General features: G+C 41.3%; 2 protein-coding genes across 2 annotated transcripts; one reads left to right on the forward strand and one right to left on the reverse strand.

Moving 5' to 3' along the window:
* Positions 1-4415: 4415 nt before the first annotated feature.
* Positions 4416-6282, reverse strand: Pgk (phosphoglycerate kinase). Its single transcript, XM_018002801.2, has 3 exons — positions 5936-6282; positions 4892-5836; positions 4416-4830 (listed from the first exon to the last, which is right to left on the reverse strand). The coding sequence occupies exons 1-3, from the start codon at positions 5995-5997 to the stop codon at positions 4590-4592; spliced, it is 1248 nt and encodes a 415-aa protein (XP_017858290.1). The 5' UTR covers positions 5998-6282; the 3' UTR covers positions 4416-4589.
* A 3864-nt stretch (positions 6283-10146) lies between these two features.
* Positions 10147-15515, forward strand: Bacc (nuclear regulator Bacchus). The gene is made up of 4 exons (XM_018002808.2): positions 10147-10218; positions 10921-11371; positions 14825-14987; positions 15063-15515. The coding sequence occupies exons 2-4, from the start codon at positions 11108-11110 to the stop codon at positions 15110-15112; spliced, it is 477 nt and encodes a 158-aa protein (XP_017858297.1). The 5' UTR covers positions 10147-10218; positions 10921-11107; the 3' UTR covers positions 15113-15515.
* The last annotated feature ends 646 nt before the right edge of the window (positions 15516-16161 follow it).

Raw genomic sequence — 16161 nt, forward strand, 5'->3', positions numbered from 1 at the left:
CGTCGGCCATTTTATAGTGCTCCTTGGTGGAGGGCATGGAATTTAATTAAGGCGGATTAAAAGCCACACGGCTCACTTAGACCCAGATTAGCCGAGCTTAGTTGCCGTCTTAAGACATTTTTGTGCGGCTTTAGTTGAATTATCAACACGACGCAACGCGACGAACAAACTAAATTATATTCAAATTCAAATCCCAACGGCTGCGCTGCGGCGGCAACGGTTGGTTCGTTCCGTTCACACTCGCTCTCGCTCGCTCTCTCTCGTCTAAATCGTAAATTGTCGCAGAACTTTTGTGCGAAATATGACACTAAGTAACAGGTGCGCAGCACGCGACAGCCGCTCGCTGTCCGTCCTCTCTGGGCAGAGCCGCGAGCACGTGCCGTGCCCTGCCTGCCTGCCAGTCTGTCGTCATCGCATTTCCGCGGGTCTTTTGCGTGCGTTCGACCTGTTTCTTCCAAACGCAAAAATGCGCACCGGCGCACAGCATCGTGCCAGTGGCTGCAGGCGCGAGCGAGACAACGCCTGTATTACACACACCACTCAGTGCGCGCCACACACTCGTTGTCTCGCTCACACTGCTGGCGCCGCCCATTGGTCGCTGGGCGCCTGGTTGGTTCGGCGCTGTCATTTCACAATGACCCACCTTCACGACGAAGTGTTGACGACTGACAGCGCTGTTATAGTGTTGGCTGAGTGTGTGTGTGTGTGTGTGTGTGATTGTGTTGTTTGTACAACAAACGTGTATTGCAGCAACAAAAAACAAGAACAGCAACATTTTCATTAGGCGGCCAGAAAACAACGTACACATGACACACAACAGCCTCGGCTAAAGAATAATTTGCTTATTTGTTTGTGTTTGCGTATTGGCAGATACGTGTTGTATTATTATTGTTATTGTTTCTGTTGCTGTTGTTGTTGTTGCTTTGTTTATCCGCCACCGAGTGAGACTCTTTGTGTGCGCCCTACAACGCAGCGACAAGATATTACGGTACAACTCTCATCAGAACAGTGTGTATATGTGTGTGTGCGTGTGGGGAGAACTCTTCTACTCGCCGTGCACTCTATATAAGAGTCTACTTATACTCGTATGCTTAAGTGTTAGTTCCGATAGGTGGCCTAGCTCAATCAATTGTGTAGCCCGCCTCAAAGCTCTAACTGTATTGAAGCGCACTCATATGCCGTGCGTACCGCACAACGCGTCAAGAACCCACACAAGGCTAAGCGAGTCGTTCTCGTTCTCGTTTGGCCGAGTTGGGTTGAGTGTGCGCTCGCCTTGACCGTAATTTGAGGCCGTTCTCATTGCCAAGTGAAGGACGCACCTTGAAACTCAAGGATTTTGCGCGACTTGCGAAATTTTGCAAACATTTTCGGCTGTCAGTGGGTCAAAGCGAAATTTCGCAAATGCTGTTGACTTGTTTGGCCTGAGTTTTGGCTGCTCAGCGACGATGACATAAGCAACTGATATAATTTTTCGAGTGGCATTGAAACTCATGGAACAAGTTTTCGTTCGAGTTGTGTTGGAGATGATGGGGCATGGCATGGCAGGGGACGGGAGGTGTCTCTACGATTCACTCGATGCGTGGCAGCCAATTCAAATGAACTCTCTTGGTTTGTTTTTTGGGGGGGCAACCAACGCATTTTGGCTGCCGCAGACACTTGCTCTGCATTTTGGGCGCCTGATAGCACAGGTTGTGATTTGAGCTTTTTTGGAAGCTAAGGTTAAGGTTACTCTCGCTAAATGTAATGCCGCGCCAACGGTAACTAACCACACCCAACACGTGAGGCAGCAAATTGCTGTAGTTGCCGCAAAAGAACAAAAATGCCACGCATCAACGACTGCGCTTTTATATAAATATATACACATATGTATATTATATATTTATATAAATATATGTACATATATATGTATATATATATATATATAATATGCCTGTCCGTCCCGTTTTAATTGTGCGGTCAGTCAGGCCCCAAAATCCAGTTTGGGGAACAGGCGCACACAACCCAGCAACAAGTAGCGTCATGGCCCCAATGCCAATGGTAGCAGCAGCAGCAGCAGCGACACAGCAGAAGCAGCGTAAATCGTAACGGCGAGCAGCTCCAATGGACGCGGAAATGGGACGCGTGTTTGTTATGGGCGTGTAAATGATCGATAATTACGTGTGGGGTAAACAAAGGGCCTAAATACACCCATACATACATATGTAAATATTTATATATGCTATACATGCATGTGTGCATTGCTATTTAGATTAGAGGGCTGCTAGAGTTCCAAAAAAGTCAATCCGAATTGACAATGCGCATATTGAGAGGTGTGGCACCGAGGCCAAATCGGAAATTGTATGATTCAATAACTACACTCGTATATGACTCAGAGCGAAAAAGAATTGAATAAATATTAATTCGGCTATATGAGTGGCTTCGCTGTGTGCAAAAAAAAAGATCAGACGGCCGACCAATTTCGTAGCGAAAACATGTTCTTACATAATAATAATTAATATTAGATTATTAATATTAGAATTTAGAAACATTATTTTATTTATGTTGTCAGAATTATTTTGTAAGATGTCATGAGAACGCTAACGTTTTGCGTCGGCATGGCAAACCCTTTCAAGAGTTCGGAATATGCTAGAGGGGAAAGGGAGAGAGAGAGAGAGAGAGAGAGAGAGAGAGAGACAGAGAGAGAGAGAGAGAGAAGAGAGAGAGAGAGAGAGAGAGAGAGAGAAAGTAAGAAAAACTAAGCGCACAGTGTTGCCAAATCAGCATATTTCCGGTCAAATCTGGCTTTTTTTGAAAATCCAATTGCGGGAAAATGCTTTTCTTGACATGGTCAAACGAGCAAGTGGAAAGAATTTTGAGTCAGGTCAATACTATGAAAACATTACTACGCAAGACAATGAATATTGATATGCTTAACGCAAGTGTCAGGTAAAAATATATTGTAAAGCTGTAAAGATACGACCTGTGGCGGTTGAAAAAATGACTACGAGTTGCCAAAAATACATTTAAATATCATTGGCTATATGAAGTCATACGATAAAGATGATTGTCACAAATTAGATGATATACTTTTTATAAAAAAGTAATTAATTCACAAAATTTCAGCTATTTTCTAGTTCTTCCCACAAAACCAGCTGTTTTACTCAACAAAAAATGACAGCGCTGATAAATAAATAAACTTGAATGCCCGCCGTAGTGCCGCAAACCATCGATGCAAATATCAAAAGTATCGATAAAGTATCGATCAAGTTTCTGCTGTGTGATAGCTCGATGGAATTTCCTCGATGTCCATAATTCGCTACAGACGTCAAGCTCATACGCTTTTAATAAAATTATTAATAATATTTAATTCAAATTTACACAAACAATTTGATATATTTTGTACTTTATAGTTGTATGTTGGTATCGGCCAACCGCCACTCAACAAGATTGCTTCTTTAAATTTATAACAGAAGAAATTAATGATTAGAAGAAAACCAGCAGGAGAGTCGCCAAATATCCATGAGGCAATATCTGGAACAGCATAATGCATCTCACAATACAAGTCTACTGAATTATTGAAAGGTAAATTTGTCATACATATATTTATTTTATATTTTTAATCCTACATTATCTTCCAGATTAATTCCATTCAATTTGAATCATTGCTAGCTCCAAGGAATCCGAAAGGATTTTAAATAAAGCAGGAGAAATACTGTACACAAGAGAAGCAGCCCAAAGCCAAAAGCTGTGAAATTGCTAAAAAAAAAAAAAAAAAAAAAAAAAAAGTTGAATAATTGGCTATACAATTGATCCCACAATATTTAATGATATTCAGTTTTAAGTTCAAAACTATTGTTAATGTTAATCAAACTTTGTTTTTTTTTTTTTTATAAGCTAAGCTTTTTGTTATTTTGTTGTAAGATAAATATCAACCTTAATGAATTCAACGCAAATTATGAATTTTAGTTTTAAGATAAGACTTTTTATGAGAAACTAAAATACAAATATTATTTTTATGAATTAAGACAACAAATGATTTTTATTTAATTTATTAAGAATTAGTGTTTATAAAATTAATGTATTTTTCTCGTAATTTTCCCCAATTTCGAATGTTGGCGCTATTTTCGATGGAACAATCGATACTATCGATATTGATATCACTGCTTGAGCCTCAAGCGACTGAGCCGAGCAAATATAAAGTTTTGATACGAATGTACATTTGTATGTATGTATGTATATGCAATGTAAAAACTCGTGTGACTCGACGCCTATATGCATCGGTTAAATTTTGTATTCCGCCTTAGGTATTATTTATTCTCACTATTTTTACTGAATTAAGTGAACTATGAGACCTAGAGTCCATGCGAACTCCAACTCTCTCAACATGTTTTACGCCCTTCACTCACTTACTCAGTCTCATTTCGAATGGACTCTAATTTGCTATGTTATGAGTATACGGCCATGAAGCCCTATATTATATATTTATTTTATTATTGAACTTTTGGGGGTCTTACGTGATAAGCGGTGCCTGGCGCAGCAATGACAACATTAACATTAACAATTAATTCAGAGAGAGATTAGTGTCCTGGATAATGAATTTCTGACGCCGCTTAGGCATTGGATAGGGCGGCAACGCCCGGCAGTGTCTTGCCCTCGAGCAGCTCCAGGGAGGCGCCGCCGCCGGTGGAGACGTGCGAAACAAGCGCTTCGGTGTTCCACTTGGCGCAGCAGGAGGCGGTATCGCCGCCGCCAATAATGGAGACAGTGCCGTTCTTGGTGGCTGCTACAACGCCATCCATGATGGCCTTGGTGCCGTTCGCAAAGTTGGGGAACTCAAAGACGCCGGGTGGTCTACGAGGAAGGAGAATCATCAGACATGCCTTGGAAGATTCCCAAGTTCAGTTTAACTTACCCGTTCCACACAATCAACTTGGCACGCGCAATGGGCGCGGCGAAGAGCTCACGCGTCTTGGGTCCCACATCCAAGCCCATGTGGCCGTCCGGGATGCCCGCCTCCACGGTGGCCTCACTCACGGCAGCATTCTCGGCGAATTTGTCGCCACAGACGAAATCGACGGGCAAATGCAATTGAACATTGTTCTTCTTGGCCTTGTCCACCAGCTTCTGGACGATCTTGGAGCCCTCCTCGTCAAACAGGGAGCCGCCGATCTTCATGTTGTTAAGGACCTTCAGGAAGGTGAAGGCCATGCCGCCGCCAATGATCATCTCATTGACTTTGTCCAGCAGATTCTCGATCAGCTGAATCTTGTCGGCAACTTTGGCGCCGCCCAGAATGGCCAGGAAGGGATTTGGTGGCTTGTCCAGTGCCTGCGAGAAGTACTTCAGCTCCTTATTGAGCAGCAAGCCGGCTGCACGTTTTTCAAAGCCCTCGCCCATCATGGAGCTGTGGGCACGATGCGCCGTGCCGAAGGCGTCGTTCACATAGACATCGCCCAGCTTGGCCAGGCTGGTGCGGAATTCCTTGACCTTGGCGGGATCGGCTTTCACCTTGGCGCCGCTGGCATCGACACCCTTGCCCTCCTCCTCCAGGTAGAAGCGTACGTTCTCCAGCAAGATGACGGAGCCGGGTGCAGGATCTTGGCAGGCAGCCTCAACGGCGGGGCCCACACAATCATCCAAAAATATTACTTTCTGGCCAAGCAGTTTGGTCAGCTCCTCGGCGACGGGCGCCAGGGTGTACTTCAGATTTTTGTTGCCATCGGGACGACCCAGATGGGACATGAGCACCACAGACTTGGCCTTCTTGGACAGGGCCAACTTGATGCTGTCCAGAGCGGCTACGATGCGCTGGTTGCTCGTAATCTTGCCCTCCTTGATGGGAACATTGAAGTCCACGCTGAAGGGAAACAGGAAAAAAGCAGAGAAAATTTCTTTTATGCAACATTCAGCTTATGGATGCAGATCACTATATAAGATTCATCATCATGAAACCTACCGCATAAGGACGCGCTTTCCCTCCAGTTCCAGATTCTCGATGCTCAGCTTATTGAAGGCCATTTTGATGCTTGCCAAATTGTATCTAACAAACTTCTGGATAGACTTCGTTTGTGCGAATGCGACTTGACCCACAGCTGTGCGGCAATGTCAGCGCAAGGTCATTAAGCGGGTTGCTTGATTAGGGTTGCCAATGCGCGCCAGATAATGCCGCAACCACGCAGTCCCGCCTTTAATAAACTGCAAAGGATTTTAAAATAAGGTTAATAAGATTCGCGGTAGACTGAATTACTGGCTAGCGCTTGAGTTAGTTTGAATTGCCTCCAATTGGATTTTGGCCACTTGCTGTGCATATCGCATGCAACACTGTCAACTGTGTTGAACAGCGTTGTGTAGTGTAGTGCTGCAAAGCAACGTGAAAGCGTATTTCGTTTGAAATGGCGGCAAATTCAAACAGATATGAATATTTTTAAGCAAACGTAAAAATTAATGAAAATACAAGAAAGAGTGCTCAGCAAACTATTAACTAACGTAGCTAACACATTTTTGATTGCGCATACAAATATACACATATGTATATATTTTACTACATATGTATGTATTTCTTAATATGTACATTTGAACATTTGCCAAACGACTTTGTAATCAATGAGTATGTGTGTGTGTACGTATGTGTGTGTGAGTAATTATTATTGAATAAATGAATGGATATGACATGACAACGCAGCTCTCTAAGGCAATTGTGCACAGTTGGTGTAGATTTTTTTTTCGTCTCTCACATGAATACACACAACTAGATATGAAATGACGCCAACATTTGCTCTTCGCAAATGATTCATTCATGTGCTTCTCACCCAATCGCCGGGTCGGTAGAACTACGACCACCACCACCAACAACAACGACAGCAGCAGCACCACCACCGGCACCACCGCCCAACCCCCGTTGTCCATCCCCACGCAGCAAAACGTTCCCATTGCAGCCAAATGCATGACGCAGATGCCAACACAAAAGCACAGCAACAACACGCGACGCAGCCAGAAGAGGCCTATGCGAATGCATTGCAGTTGAGACTCTCAGTCGGCTGCCGCTGGCGCTGCCGATCCCGAGCCAATGCGTCAAGTGACACTTTTTAAGGGAGGTGAGGGGGCCGCATCATCGCTCAGCACAATCAAAGCAATCGCCAAAGAATAAAAACAATAAGCTCCATGACGGAAAGATAACACATACTTGGGTCATGTACTCTCGATACTGAAACCAAAACCGTCAAAGTAAATTGAATATTTGCGTGTGAAATGTCCGCTGACGTAGACTCTCTCGCTATCTATCTCTATCTCTCTCACTCAGTCACTCTCTCTGAGCGTAGGGCATTCAGCTAATCGTTGCACTCGTGTGGAAACATTAAACATTCGCACATGCTAGCGAAACGCGACTTGAGCGACCGCAGCGACGTCTAAATAATAATAATAATACAGAGGAACAGCAGCTAGCGTTTCGTTTTGTAAATTCCATATAGCGACGCTTATCAGAGTAGCTCTCCCCAACAGTAGTCGAAGTTGCCCTCGGTTGAGGCTCTCTGCTCGCGTCGGCCAAACCAGTTCATGATTTTTAGTTCTTTTCTACTCTTCACACAAACAATCCTAAGTGATATGAACTCTGAAATGAATCGGCCAGAATGGCTCCCTAGATGCTGTGCACATTATAGGGTATTCTCATAAGACCATGTATTGGCCTAACATAAAGAATAATTTCAATTATATTTGTATGTATATTATACATACTGCACATTAGGCAAAAATACATTGTCTATATGCATATATGCATTTATGTATGTATGTATACAACTTTGCAAGTTTTTCACACTTTTCTCACCTTTATTTTCCATAGCTAAAATCATTTGTATGTATTTAACTCAGTCTATTTACATTTACACATTGAGTGCTTTGCACTAAATACTTATTTGAGTAAAGGATTTATATTATATGTATATAAGTATATACATATGTACATATATACAAGTTTGTTACATAGATCTACTATCAGCAAATCTTAATCAAAATCTTTACAATTTTGTTAAACAGCGCAAATACCTACAAACATATGTACATACACACATATAGGCAGCAAAAACGCTTATAAGAGAATCGATTGCTTTGATTAACACCTTTTCGTTGCATGCTACAGCAAACATACGCACTGTGTTCATACACTGCGCAAAAAGTTTGAGTAACTAAAAAGCTTAAAATGTATTATATATATTGTAAAGGGCTTTTATCTGACATGTCTATTGCTATCTCTATCTAGTCGAAACATAGTTGCGATTACCTGAGAAAAATATGTACTTGGTTTTTCTTCCTTCTTTTTTTGACTACCTCTAGAATTTTCCTCCCCGTCGTTGTTGCCTGAGTGTAAACGATTGCACCTTTCTTATCGCAATTCTGTGAAGCAACCGACAGTTGACCGGCTGGAATATGGGTTGTTTTTAGTTTTATTGTAGTGCCTCTATACTTAACCTTGAAAACTCGTGGTCATACAGGGAATCAGGGAAAACATGGAATCGGGTAAGCCGTTCAACTGTCCTGAGTTCATGAATCGTAATATTGAAACAATAGCTTTAAGCACTGATAAAACTCACATACATAAACTAACAAGAGAGTCGAGCTCCAAAAATGGACTAAAAAGAATAAAGATAAAAACAAAAAGACAAACGAAGACGCAAATCGGCTTATCGAGAAATGTTAAGGCTCAAAAACAAAAGCAAGCAAAATCACAAATGTTGTTTGCCGTGGAACGACGAGTAGCTGCTGCCGCTGCTACGCTGTTTAAATATGATAACTCAATATGATTGTTCCACGATTACAGGTGTGCTGAATGTGGCGTGCTGGAGAGCGCTAGAAACTGGTAGACGCGGCCCATAGACGACTGTCATCCAACCAATTCGCGAGGAGAACGTGGCGTCGCTTTTAATTAACGTTTTGTGTGCAGCTCTCATATTATTCAGATTACAAACTATACTTATTTGTTTTGCATAAAAATAGCAGAAAAACGTTGACTGTGGCAGCCTAGCAGCAGCAGTAGTTCAAATAAGTAAAGTAGAGAGCGAGATTGAGAAGAGACAAAGGCAAAGAGAGAGAGAGAGTGGCTAGCTAAGCGACAATAGAGCGTAGAACGTTAGCTCATTAGTCAATTCCTAAACCAGTGTGGTTCGTGTAATGAACAGAGACAGCAAATTGTCGAACCATCAAATGTGTGTGGGATCAACTGAAAAGAAATGAAAGATGCAAAATGCTCAAAAAAGACACACACATACATGCATGAAAAGTACGAGAAACGGGGTGAACCTTGTTCAAATGTAATTCACAACAATGCAAATGAATGTATCTATGTATATTAACAGCGCGTTGCAATTCACAATTTTGCAAGTTAATTTAACATCTGGCTCACATTTAGAATAACATATTTATAGTACATATGTACATATATTTTCTTAGTTTAGAAAAACTTGATGATGGGCATTAGGTATCTTCAGTCATCCAATTGACCTGATTACTCGCATGTTTTTAGGTCCACTCTATAAATATGTTGTGGCACAAACAATAAGCCAAACACACACTGCCGCTGAGTATGCAATCCAACAGCCAGAACATATACACGCCACAGACGCGCAACTGACGCGGCGACAGAACGCCAAAGTTGCCCGGCCAGCCGCTGCCTCTGCCACCGTCGCAGTCGCTGCGACTGTTGTTGCCATACAACTGCCGTGTGGGCCCTCCCCACCAACCAGACAGCCAACCAGCTATCCAGCCAGCCAGCCAGTAAGCTGTCCAGCTCCAAGCCCCTGCCACCGAAGCCGACACGTCAAGCAGCCCTCCATGGTGTTCAACAACCACCAACAAGAATCGTAACGGGCAAGCCAACCGCCGCGGCCGGCAATTTTCAAATTTACCGCCAAACATGCTGTTGACGTCGCCGTTGGCTGTGCCTGTACTCACTCACGAGCAGCAAGCGCATTTTATATGGGATTCGTCAAGAAACCCACTCGAGGTGTCAATTTTGGATTTCAGCTTGATCGTAGCTGCATCCATGAGATACCTAATGAAAGAGGAGTGTTTATACTAACAATTAGCATAGGTTTGGAATCCATTCAAATAAAGATTTATGAGCAATAAGCAAATATCTAAGATGCTTAAGCTGCACAAGAACACACTGCTTGCAATCTGTAGCCGGTCCGTGTGCGATGGTAGGTTTAGTCTTGTACGAGCCGTCAACGGGTACACATATCGGTGGTCAGTTAGAAATCAAAAAATACAAAATACCGAAATATAATCAGACAAGGCATACAGATATACCAAATATCGTACGCATATACGAACAATTTGTATATTTGTAAACGCGCTAAAACTGAGACTATATTATAAATATTTTATTATTTTATCAAAAAATTATTGCAAAATTATTTGTAGAGTCGGTCAGCGGGCGTTATTGGTGGGTCGTACAGACGGGGGCTGGGGCGGCGTTTGTTATTTTGTTCTCGCCTCCGCTACCTGCCCAATGTTGTTGTTGCCTTCTCTTCTCTACTTTGCTAACTGCTGCTGTACAAATGCCGCCGTGCTTTTTTGTTCAGTGTACTGCATACACGACAGAACGAGAGAGCACATGTTGAGAGAGTGTGTGAAAGAGAGGGGGCAGTGACAGCGGCTTGAGCATGAGCGAGTGATAAGCGAGCGAACAGCGGCCGGTCTGTACGACAGAAAGGGAGAGCGAGAGCGGGAGAAAAAACGAGAGCAGGCAGCTTGTTTGGCGGCGTATGCCTTGTGTGCATATGCGCTCTTGTTGTATCTTTTAAATACACAGGACGTAGCAGCATTTCAGACAGTGTGTTTGTGTGCTTCGTGCGGTGCGGTTCTCGTTTTTTCCCTCCTCGGAATAGTCTATCTATTTTGCGCTAATTTTTGTCAACAACCCAAAAAAATATCTTGAACACACAGCAATCAAATTAAGCAAAAGCGTTGGAATAGTATACATACAATACTTGAACGGATACTGAAATTCACCCGCGCATTAATCATTACAACTAAAGCCTAAATATAACGACGCATGCTCGTTATATAACTGTACAAAAAAAAAGAAGACGTTTACAAGTTTTTTAAACAAGTTCAAAAGCAAAACAACAAAATGTCTGCAGCCACAGATCAACAAAATAACGGTGATGTTGCCGTCGAGAAGGTAGCCGCCGTCAGCGACAGCGATGTGAAGGAGGATCTCAAAGCCAAAGCCAAATCAGTTGCCGAAGACAAATCAGCGGCCGCCGATGCTGCTGGCGATGCGGCTGCTGCCGATAACGGTACGGCCAAGGATGGTGAGGACGGTGCCGATGCGGCAGATGCTGCTGCTGCGCCCGCCAAGGGATCCGTCAAAGGCACAAAGAGGCAAGCTGAAGTAAGTATTCAATAAACCCCCAATTTAAATAATCCTCTCTTCAATGAAAAACAAAAAAAAAAACAAAAAGGATCCTCTACTTTGTTGGAGTTCAGCTCGTACAGTTTCACATATTCACCCTAATCAGTCGCAAGCTTCCCTATGTAGGTGTGTGTGTGCGCGCGCTTGTTTAATAACAAAACAAACGAAGGCACTTGTCACTGTTTTTCATTCTCTTCTTTTTGTCGCTCTCAGCGACGCGTCATGCGTTTATCGATCGAGTTATCGAACGCCTTGCTTTCTTAATCGATTAACGCGTTGTTGTTGCAGGCATTTTTGTATACGCGCTAATTTTGCCGTTTTGTGAGAATGATTCATACAGTTTCGTTACCACCGAAAGCAAATTACAAAATCCGGCGGCAAAAATAAAACTGGCAGAAAAAAATTTCTAGAAATAGATATACACACGCTTTTCAGTTTCAGCCACCTTTCTAACGTTCAGCTGCCGATAGCAGCCGCCAGCAAGCTCTGAGAAACAAGAGTGAAAGAGAGAATGCAAAAGAGCACAACGAGAGAGCGCAATCTCATCTATATACAAACACATAAATAGTTATTTTACATACGAAGCATTCAGTTTGAGATTGTGTATATATGAGTATATACATATAAAAATGTGTGTGTGTGTGTGTGTGAATGCTGTTGTTTACGATTAAATTAAGACGATTGTGAGTCGGTAATCAAAGATTATTTGTTGTTCGGTTCAAATCGAGGTTAGGATGTCTAATAATCGAACTGCTGAGGTAGAGGGGCGGTACAGTTATTGGCCAGAGAGATAATAAAAGATAGAGAGAATGAGAGAGTGAGAGTGACAGAGAGCGAGAGAGCGTCAATTTTAGTACAAACGAAAAAGAAACAAAAAACAAAGCAAGTGAATACTGGAATACGGCATATACATAGGTCATTAGCATTGCACAAGGAAATAGAAAGACGCAAAAGCCAAGAGATAAACTTTAAAAGCTTCGCTAGCAATGCGGCCTTGCAACTCACACACACACACACACACACCCACAATCAAGGTTTATTAGTGTGCGCATACTAAATACTCTTTAATTAGACAAATGCAATTTTGTTATAGCTTTGCTGACGACTCTCTTAGGACAAGCATTAGACGGCCGTATTTGAATGTATTTACCAAATTTGGCAGCTACAAATACAAAATATAAATAACAAAAACAACAAATTGCGCGCCAGTCAAAATGTTGCACTCTCAGCTAAAAACAATGCCGGCCGGCGAAGGCAGCGGTAGTCCGCCATGTTACAAGAGCGAAAGACGGAAATGGAGGGAGAAAGAGAGAGCGATAAGTGAGCGAGATGTGTATAGAGAGGAAAAGCGAACCAGTTTTTAGGCTGCCGCAACATTCCAATCTTCAGTTTTTCATTGGTTTTTATGTCATAATCAAAAAATCACATATTTTGATAAACATAAAAATATTCATAAGCAGAGAAGCACGAGCTATCTGTAGAATAAATCACAGAAATTAGCAAATCGTTTGATTTGTCACAGACTCAAAATAAAAATGTACAGTTTAACTAGCGCGTACTCTCATTGAGAACGCCGTCATTTTACTCTCCGTCTCTTCCTCTCTCATGCTCTCTTCAACACATTACTCTCCCTCTCGCCAATGCCGCTCTTCGTTCGTGTAAATACTTATGTATGTACACATTCTGTATACAGACATGTGTTGTTTGTGTATATATGCCCATTTACATTTATCTTTCACTTTTTTTCGTCTTACTTGTATTTATTTTGGTACATTTATGTATGCACTAGTGTATGTGTATGGATGGATGGCGGGCGGGCGCTCATAAAAACAATCCATTTACAGGGTGGTGCAACCACGATGTATCACTAATGTATGAAATTCTTGAATCTATTGCCTACTGTTCAGCAGGACTTTAATAAATACAATGTGAATAATCATACAAATAGCATAAAACTGGTATATACATACATATATGTATAAGCGTTCAATATATACATGTAAATAATTCATATTTCAAATTAACGATTCGCTATTATCTATCAACAGATAAAAAAAAAAAGCTACGCACCCGACCGTTTGCTAGCTTTCTGTTAGTTTGTCTTAATGTCAGTTTTCTTCTAGAATTTTCTTTTTAATGACCATCATACATATTGCTTAACAACCTCTATCATGGATGACCCTGTTTTATAGGTTGTTTGCTGTAATGCCTGGTTGGTAGCATAAGTATTTTACTTTAGACTTCATCGTGGCTTTTGTTGTGCTTGAGAGAGCGCGCCGCATATTTTGCACACATTTTCCCAGTTATCTTGTTGTCTGCTTTGTAACAATCGCTGTGCTAAATTATGCCTTCGCACACATACAAACAATCGCACGGTTATGTATTACAGGCTTTCTTTCATTTACATGGGAACGTGACTGCCTTATGTATTTGCCTTGTTGGTTGGTTAACTGAGTTTTGAGCCCACGCATCTGCCGCACATGAACGCACGTCAAAGCAGCGACGCTGACGCCGTCGTCGGTCAACCGTTTGCGCCTTTTTCTACGGCAGCTGTCGTATGTGTGTGTGCGTGAGTCGTTCATTCATGCAGCCATTGTCACGACGCGCGCGTTCTCAGGTACAGTTCTGCCATGGCAGCGACAGCGCTGTGAGCATACTCTCTTCTGTACACACACATACATATGCTAACGCTAGTGTGTAGCAGCTGCTGCGACGCATCGCGACGTTAGCGTTGCTGCTCGTCTTTCGGTTTGATTCGCTTCGGGTTTAGCTTGTGTGTTCGGCTTTCGGTCACAGTGGGTCGAACGCACGCTTGGCTTGGCTGGTTTTGTATCTCACGGCTGCGGATACATATGCCCTCTCGGTTGTTGTTTTCCATTATGTAGTAAATATGCCGCTTTATATAAAATACACGTACATGTCTGTAGGCTTGTTTGTATGTAAGTGGAGAGCTGCACTTGTAATGCGGCAATCGTCCGCTTTTACTCTCTTACTCTGTCTCTCGCTCTCGTTCTCTCCCCTCGCCGGTGCGTGCTGCTGCAGCGAATTCCATTGACGCGCGCATTTTTCAAATGCCTTTTTTACGGCGAAAATAACGATTTTTCTTTGCTGCTGTTGCTTGTGCTACCCAGTAAAGGGCGATTTTCTTGTTTTGTGGGCTTAAAATATACTTTTTACGACCATGTATACGCACACATACACACCCAAACAGAAGAATCACGCATATTGGGAGAACATGCGTATGTTGGCTTCATTTTGTTTCCATCAACAATACGCTTTGCCCTTGATCAAGGAGAAGTGTGGGGTTAAAAAAGGGCGCCCCAAAGGTTTCAGCTAAAGCAGAAACCGCCGATGGAAAGGCAATAACAGTCCACTGTTTTGTTATCGATAAACTTTACTGACTTGACATTTGATTTCTTCCTTCCTTTTCAGGCTAAATCCGCCGAATCAAAGAAAGCCAAGAAAGATAAACCCGCTGATGGTGATTCCGATGAGGAGGAGGTATTAGATGATCTCATCGAGGGTGACAGTGAAATCGAGAGCGACGAATACGATGTACCCTACGATGGTGAGGAGGACGACATTGAATGCGACGGTAAGTTATATTGACACTTTTCCCGACCATCCAATCCAAAACTAAGACAAATCTCTCTCGTTTCCTTTCAATCAGATGACGATGATGACAATGATGACGGTTCCGGTTCGGACGATCAAGCGTAATAATAATGTAGTCAAAACAAAATAAAAATAAAATAAAAAACAAGAAAAAAAAATACAAACAAAAAATTTAAATTAATAATAAATAAAAAGTTACAAGCAAAAAACAAAAACCAGAGAAAAAACGACACAAAAAAATCGCAAAAGTATATAATTCTTATGTTTAAGAAATAATTTTCTATTTCTTATTTTATTTTAATTGTATTTTATGTGTACTTTTTATATATATATATAAAAAAAAATACAATTCTCGCAATGCGCAAGAAAGCAAACAAAAACCGTAAAAAGTAAACATCCCCCTCAGAAAAAACACAAATTCTACACAAAAACCAAGCTCTTTCTTTCCTTTAAGTCATAAGTCTTAAGTTAAAAAAAAAAAAAAAAAAAAAAAAACAAATAATGAAAAGCAGATCACGATGATGATGAAGAAGAAAAAGCAGGAGAGACGGCGAAAACGAAGAACCCATGATTTACTTAAAAATAATAAATGAAGAAAACAATTAATAAAAGGAAAAAGAAAAAACAAAATTCATTATTAAAATTAGACGTTACATTTTATGAATGATCGAAAAAGCAAATGCAATTAAAATGGAAAAATATACAAAAAAAAGAACAAAAGAAAAAAACTCGAAATTTTCTATCTGAAAAACTAAGTTGTATTGGTTTCACAACTTTTGGCGCCCACTGTGCGCATTGTTCAACGGGAAGTTTGATTTCTACATTCACTGGGCTCTCTCTTTCTCTCTTTTATTTCAGCATTTACACACAATGACACCCAAACATTTACATTACTCGCTAAGTTATAAACAATTTAAGTATTTAATGTCAGTATTAAAAAAAAAAAAAAAACAAGGCATAAGCGAATCAATTAATACTAAAAGGTTAATTCATTTGTAAATTGTAAAAATACAGAAAACAAAAGAAATAAAATAATGAACAAACTTTTAATGTTATATACACTAACACATAATTATTAAGTAGTTTTGGGGCTTACTTGACATATTGACTCACTTTAATTATAATGACTGATACTTGGTGACAGAGCAAAATAA

This window comes from Drosophila arizonae, chromosome 3 (genome assembly GCF_054131065.1).
Source record: "Drosophila arizonae isolate 15081-1271.41 chromosome 3, UAZ_ARI_1.0, whole genome shotgun sequence".
Lineage (NCBI taxonomy): Eukaryota > Metazoa > Arthropoda > Insecta > Diptera > Drosophilidae > Drosophila > Drosophila arizonae.

Bases quoted from the DNA above. Each gene is read 5' to 3' on its own strand.
- Pgk (XM_018002801.2), bottom strand. From the start codon at position 5,997: ATGGCCTTCAATAAGCTGAGCATCGAGAATCTGGAACTGGAGGGAAAG. The intron at 5,837-5,935 runs GTAGGTTTCATG...GTTTCCCTTCAG, and splicing joins GGAAAGCGCGTCCTTATGCG to CGTGGACTTCAATGTTCCCA. The intron at 4,831-4,891 runs GTAAGTTAAACT...CCTTCCTCGTAG, and splicing joins AAGTTGATTGTGTGGAACGG to ACCACCCGGCGTCTTTGAGT.
- Bacc (XM_018002808.2), top strand. From the start codon at position 11,108: ATGTCTGCAGCCACAGATCAACAAAATAACGGTGATGTTGCCGTCGAG. The intron at 11,372-14,824 runs GTAAGTATTCAA...CTTCCTTTTCAG, and splicing joins GCACAAAGAGGCAAGCTGAA to GCTAAATCCGCCGAATCAAA. The intron at 14,988-15,062 runs GTAAGTTATATT...CCTTTCAATCAG, and splicing joins GGACGACATTGAATGCGACG to ATGACGATGATGACAATGAT.